The 7,056-nt window shown below is 37.3% G+C and overlaps 1 protein-coding gene across 5 annotated transcripts in view; it reads right to left on the reverse strand.

Moving 5' to 3' along the window:
* Positions 1-1,654: 1,654 nt before the first annotated feature.
* LOC129111878 (insulin-like growth factor-binding protein complex acid labile subunit) overlaps positions 1,655-7,056 on the reverse strand; it is a 6,311-nt gene continuing 909 nt past the window's right edge. The window contains exons 2-5 of one of the 5 annotated variants that reach the window (XM_054624025.1): positions 5,949-6,012; positions 5,283-5,406; positions 3,557-3,724; positions 1,655-3,008 (exon numbers count right to left, since the gene is read on the reverse strand). In XM_054624025.1, the coding sequence (XP_054480000.1) occupies positions 1,931-2,998 (1,068 nt within the window). In that variant the 5' untranslated portion in view covers positions 2,999-3,008; positions 3,557-3,724; positions 5,283-5,406; positions 5,949-6,012 and the 3' untranslated portion in view covers positions 1,655-1,930. Of the gene's footprint in view, positions 3,013-3,556; positions 3,725-5,282; positions 5,407-5,948; positions 6,013-7,056 lie in introns of all 5 variants that reach the window. The other 4 variants (XM_054624021.1, XM_054624024.1, XM_054624026.1 and 1 more) reach the window with 4 other exon arrangements.

Below are 7,056 nucleotides of genomic sequence, written 5' to 3' on the forward strand. Positions count from 1 at the left end.
CTGAGGGTGTAAAGGACGCCTTCCTCCGGCTCTATTGTTCGCAGCAGCAGCTCGTCTAACCGGAGAGCCCACCTGTCTGTGCGTAAAGAGGCGTCCATGGAGGGAGAGGGTTCCGAGCCGGGCCTTCAAAGTAAAACTCAGTGGTGGATATAATATAATACTATCTGTGTTTGGACACACCTACTATCTATGTTCCTACAGGAGCAGCACAGGGTTGGACACACCTTCTCATTCAATTCTACATTGTAGAGGAATATTGGAGACATCCAAACATACCTACATTACCACATATATGGAATTATGTGGGAAACAAACAAATGCTCAACAAACCAGAATATGTTTTATATTTTAGACTGGTCATTCTGGTTTAGTGGATTTTGAAGCTTGGTTAAACGTGGTTAAACGTTATATATATATATATATATATATATATATATATATAGTCAAAAGTTTGGACACACCTTCTCATTCAATGATTTTTCTTTATTTTTATTATTATTGTTTTTTTCTACATTGTAGATAATATAAGACATAAACTATAAGGAACACATATAATTATGTTTACAAACAAATGCTAATTCCATATGTGTTCCTTCATAGTTTGGATGTCTTCAATATTAATCTACAATGTAGAAAAAAATAAAAATAAATGAAAAATATGAGAAGGTGTGTCCAAACTTTTGACTGCTACTGTTCAAATTATATTATATTCATGAAAAAGTGTATTTTCCTATCCTGTTTATACTCTCAACTGTATCTTTTTTTAGATTTTTTCACTATTAAATTAATTAATATTTATCTGTTATTTATAATCAGTTATTTTTAAAATTATTATTTTTATCTGTTTATTTATACTGTTATTTTTTTTTTTTTATTATTATTTATCTGTTATTTATACTGTTATTTTTACTTTATTTTTATTATTATTTATCTGTTATTTATACTGTTATTTATCCTTTACTGCTTCTTTTGCACTCCTGGTTAGATGCTGAAACTGCATTTCGTTGTCCTTGTACTCTGTGCAATGACAATAAAGTTGAATCTAATCTAATCTAGATGTTCTATAATGTAGTTAATCACATACAATTATAGTTGCAATAATACCTTATTATTATTTTGTCTATTTGTCTGATTCTGTGTGTCAGTATACTTTGGCATTCCTGAATTTGTTTCCAGAGACACTATTGTGCTTTTATTTTGTTAATATCCGGTCACATCCGTGCTAAATTCGGTCGACTTTGATGAAGCAGAGCGACTCCACCTAAACATGTCCATCAAAGGGAAAATTCCATTATTCATGGTAAAAACATTCCAACAATTCAGTTTAAAATATCTCTGAACAACTTTAACTGTAAAACAAGTCAGTAGAATAAACAAATATATATTAAACTCACCCCAGTGCAGGAACAGGTGGGTAGGTGGATGTCCCTACAGTGACTTATAGGGAAATAACAGCACCTTATATATATTAATACAATTAAAACTATTAAAAGTTATGTCATAATGATATTTCCAAAGCAATTCACCTGTTTTACCTGCAGGGGGCGCTGTAAACTACCTTCATGTCACCTTGAAAAGGTCGACGTGAATGTCCTGTGCTGAAAATGTGGCAAAAAGTTGATCTTAAATAATAAGTTTTAGTCAATGAAATGTCACAACATCCCATTTAATGTTTCAGTCACAAACACACTGTATTTGTATCCATTCATGTAAAGATGAGGGAATAAACCATGTTTATTAATATAGCTGTTAATAATTAAAGGTTTTATTATGCAGCAGTGAACCACAAATCTGAAATGTCTTTCCAGGCGAGCAGATGTTTTTCTGTCAACTTCTGAAAGTCAAAATGCTGAAGATCACTTTGTTTTAATGTGAAAATAAAGAGCGTAAAAAAGACAGGATGCAGCTTCATGGTGATATAACTCAAGGTTCAGTAGTCCGACTCGTCTGAGAGATCCCCCTGCTGCGTCCAGTGCTTCCTCTTCTTCTTCTTCTTCCTCTTCCTCTCGCCCATCAGCATGGCGGCCAGCACGGTTATCACCACGGTGACGGTGATGATGAGCACGGTGACCGTCTCGGCGAGGCACAGCTCCGAGTCCACGGCCGTCAGCCGGTAGTCCTTGAGGGCCGCCGGCTCCCCGCAGGTCAGGTTGGAGTAGTCGTCCAGGAAGAGCCTCTGGATGCTCCTCAGCTTCCGGAAAACTCTCTGCAGGTCGCAGTCGCAGTCCCACGGGTTCTCCTCCAGCAGGATGTGGGTGCTGTAGGTGTGGATGCTGAGGAACGTCTTGAAGTAGATGGTGGACATCTGGTTGTCGGCCAGGTTGAGCAGCGTCATGCTGGTGAGCGGCTTGAAGACCGCCATCTCCATCTCGCCGATCCGGTTCCCGGCCAGGTTGAGGACCTCCAGGGAGCGCAGCATGGAGAACATGCCGCTCCGCAGAGACGTCAGCTGGTTGTCCTGCAGGTGGAGCTGCCGCAGGCTGCTCATGGAGGAGAACGACCTCACCTGGATGGTGTGGATGCCGTTGCAGCTCAGGTTCAACCTCTGGAGGCCGTCCAGGTGCAGGAAGCTGCGGCTGTCCAGGCTCCTGAGGCGGTTGTGGGCGAGCTGCAGCTCACGGAGGAACCCCAAGCCCATGGAGAAACCTCCAGTGAGGGTGGAGATCCGGTTCCAGCTCAGGTCCAGCTTCTGAAGGAACTCCATCTGCGAGAAGCCGCCGTCCTCCACCACGCTGATGTTGTTGTTCTGCAGCAGCAGGAAGCGGAGCTTGCGGTTTTTGCTGAAGGAGCGCTCGGGGATGACGGAGATGTGGTTGTCGGAGAGGTCGAGGAGCTCCGTGTTGGGGGGGATTCTGGAGGGGAGCTGGGTGAAGAGCGCCCGAGAGCAGATGGTGAACTTCAGGTCTCCTCGACAGTCGCAGCCGCCCTCGCACCAGCTGCTGTGAGACCTGGAGGAGGCCTCCGTCACCAGCAGGAGGAGGAGCAGGAGCTCCTTCATGGCTTTAAAGCTTTCTGAAACAACACAGAGAGGAGTTTATTCCATGATTTAACTATTTACTACCTTAATAAATGGATAAAAGGTGCATCAAAATAAACAGAATTAAGTTCCCACATCACAACAAACATCAGCTTTTCATAAATAAGAGATTAAAAAAAAGTACATTATTTTTTATTCATGATAAAAAAAGGTGTCTAAGAAACATTAAAGTCCTCTAAAAGATAAAAACATGCGTTTCTTAAGATACTCTTTAGAGTACATCAGCCTGTTTCTGTCTTTTATTCAGTCGTGCGGACTAATGCTCTGAAATGCAAACATCACAGAGTCTCCATCAGGGTGGAGGTAATATATTTATTTTCCATTATCCATTAATAAAACAGACTAAATACAAGTCTTAACATACTTATATTTTGGCAAAGTGCCTGAAGAGAGTTCTTAATGTTACTGATCCCTCTTCTTTTAAAGTATAATCTGATTATTATTGAGGAACAGACACAGTAGAGATACTTTTAACTGTAAAAACTCCTCTTTTCTGTTTTGTTTTAGGTTCTTTCTTACCAGCAGCTGCTCCTGTTTTCTTCCTCCGTCAACACGCAGCCGGTGGCAGGTGGAAACTGGACATGATGAGGCGAGGGAGGGCAGGTTTGTCACGGGCCGCAGAACCTGACGAGCGACGCCACAAAGAGTGATGGAAAGAGAGGGACGGCTCGTCAATTATTCACCAGGCTGTGGGAGGGGGTGATGGAGGGGGTGATGGAGGGGGTGATGGAGAGGGTGATGGAGAGGAGCTTTAAGAGATTGAAGCCAAACTGGGCCACAGAGCTGGGAATTAGAAGGTCTGGACGGATTTGATTGATTGCAGGCAGACGGGTGTTTATCTCCAGGTTTATTTATAGATCTTTGTCCATAATCACAAGTTTCACCCTCTAATATTCTTTTGATTAAAGAATGGTTTATAGACATTATCTTTATTATTTTATTGTATTTAGGTTGTAAAACTTAATTGTTATTTTATTAATCAGTTGTATTTAGGTTTTTAGGAATTTATTGGTATTTTATAGTTATTTAATTAATCACTTTTTAAATTATATTTATTTTTGTTATTATATTAATCATGTTTTTTTCCCGTATTTAGTTTGTAAAACTTTATTGTTATTTTATTAATCAGTTGTCTTATTGTATTTAGGTTTTTAGGAATTTATTGGTATTTTATAGTTATTTAATTAATCACTTTTTAAATTATATTTATTTTTGTTATTATATTAATCATGTTTTTTCCCGTATTTAGTTTGTAAAACTTTATTGTTATTTTATTAATCAGTTGTCTTATTGTATTTAGGTTTTTAGGAATTTATTGGTATTTTATAGTTATTTAATTAATCACTTTTTAAATTATATTTATTTTTGTTATTATATTAATCATGTTTTTTCCCGTATTTAGTTTGTAAAACTTTATTGTTATTTTATTAAATCACTTATTTAATTATATTTAGGTTGTAAAATTGTATTAATATTTTTTTAATCACTTACTTTATCGTTTTCAAGTTGTATTGTATACTATTGTTGTGTAATAATTTTTTTATTTCACATTGTTTTAATACAATTACCGGTATTATGGCTTTTAAATCTATTTTATTTACTTTTCATCATTTCTATTTTAAATAAATTGTTTAGTATTTTTTGTTGTTTCACCGTCTACACTTGTTCTTCTTGTCGGTCACTTGTCAGCACTTTGAACTGCACTAATAAAAAGGTGCTTTAGAAATAAAGTTTGATTGATTTATTTATTGATTGATTAGATGGGCCTCTGTGGCAAGAAAAGGTATTTAAGAAAAATGTTAAGGTGCTTTTAAAAACACTTTTTAAGACTACATTTAGAGACAAAAAAACCACATCAAAGTAAAATATATATATATGATATTCTATGTTCTTTTCTGTATTTATCGATACTGAGACTCATACTGGTTTAATTTATTTATTTGTTAATAATAGTGCGTTTATATTAGTTTTTTTTAACAATATTCATAATTTTATATGAATAACAAAACTGTAGGAATGTGTTTGAAAAAAACAGAAGCTACATTTTGAATCGTAGTTGTCTGGCTGACATTACAGGATTGTTTAAACTTTATCTGACAACAGAACAGAGGTCAAAGGTCAGAGCCTGCTCTTTTGGGTGTGATATTCGAGGGATTTCCTGGATTAAGTCGACAAATCAAAAGAAGGTAAAAGACAGAACTATAAGAGACCTGATACCAAAGAGAGAAAGTTCTCTGCTGGAAACCTTTAAATTAAAATGTGACGTGTTATTCTGCGACGCTGAAGCTCCTCACGGACAGATGTGACATTATTTATTCTCATCTGGACGATGAAGCAGGACGTTTTTGGATGGATGAAGACGAGCGGACCTGTTGGTCACAGAGGGGAAGATTACACTAATACCGCTCAAAATACCGGATCAACGGCTCTCTGCAGCCGCCGTCCAAACACCTCCACCCGCCTCCACCCACTGAGGAATCACAGCTTAAAGAGTGTTGGGCTTTTTAAAGCTGAGTCACATCTTTCCCCAAAACCTCGACTGTGTTCAAGATAGTAGTTTAGTTACTTTACGTACGAATTCAGACTAATAACTGAAGTAAAATGACTTCTGACAGGGTGTAAAAATAGCACAATACAAGTAGAAAATAAAGATGCGAACAACATCAAGATGAAAACTGTTTGCTTTCTTAAAATAAAACCTTCAATTTATATAAATGTATGATTTATAAGAAGTAGAGGTAGCAGCAGAAGTACAGGTAGGAGTTGAGGAAGCAGAATACTGCAGCCAGTAAAAATAGCAGTAGAGGAAGTATTAGTATTAGAAGTAGGAGTAGTTGAGGTATAGTATCAAAAGGACACACAATGATAAGACAAACCAGATATAATGAGTATTAATCATTAATGTGATCACCTGTCAGCGTCTTCGTCTTCTTCTACTCTTTGGAAACGGCAGCTTTCACGGCTCAGTTCCTCTTCTGTTGATTGTAAAGAAAAGGAAACAACATGTTTCAGTTCAGAGAATGATTCTCAGTCGTACTCATTGTGTGTATTTGGTGAGTTTAGTGCAGACGGTGTCGGTGATGGAGGTACAGTACACAGTATATATTAAGTGTCTGCAGGGATCCAGTTTCACTGCAGCCTTTGGCAGCTGGAAACTACTTCAGTTACCTTCTACTGTACACTTAACTTGATTAATACCATCAAACGTGTACCTGTTGACACTCGTGTTCATTTAACTCTCTTCAGTTTCTCTAAGGAAACTAAATACAAACTAGAATTATCATATGAATTATGATTAGTTTATTTATAAAAACACAACTTACTATACCATCTACTTCTATTACTACTGTTTTTACTCTTCTGCTTCCAATACTACCACCTGTACTTCTTCTACTGCTATCTCTACTTCTTATAGTACCTCTAGCAACTACAGTACAACTACAGTACTACTGCTACTCCATAGTACCACTTTTCTACTACCACTAGTGTTTCTACAACTACTACTTGGGGTGCTCCTGTCACAATTACCACCACTACTTGTACTATTCTTCAACATCAACTAGTACCTCTACTTCTATTACAGCTACTACAACTATTGCCTGTATTGCTATTAATACTACTACTCCCTCATATACTCCTACTGTTAATTACACATACTTCTACTTCTTCTATGGTAGTTTTAATAACTTGTGATCGTTGTTCTCACTGTGTCACAGATATTATAATCCACCATTAGAGTGTCTGTTTGTGAACTACAGATACTGTGTATATGTGTGTACTTAGTATCCAGAGATATAGTCTGTGGTACTTTCCTGACTCCGGCTGTAGCAGCAGGATTACAGCGAGACAGTGAAGATCATGAAATGAAGACGCTAATCGTTAATCCCTGAGGACTACAGGGATTACCTCCATGTTCTGCTGCTGCAGCATTTAAATCTCCAGATCACTTTTCCTCTTTCTAGTTTTTTTCTGTATTTGTTTTTATATTTTAAAATAGGGCTTCAGCTAAGGATTATGTC

The sequence above is a fragment of the Anoplopoma fimbria genome, chromosome 22, assembly GCF_027596085.1.
Source record: "Anoplopoma fimbria isolate UVic2021 breed Golden Eagle Sablefish chromosome 22, Afim_UVic_2022, whole genome shotgun sequence".
NCBI lineage: Eukaryota > Metazoa > Chordata > Actinopteri > Perciformes > Anoplopomatidae > Anoplopoma > Anoplopoma fimbria.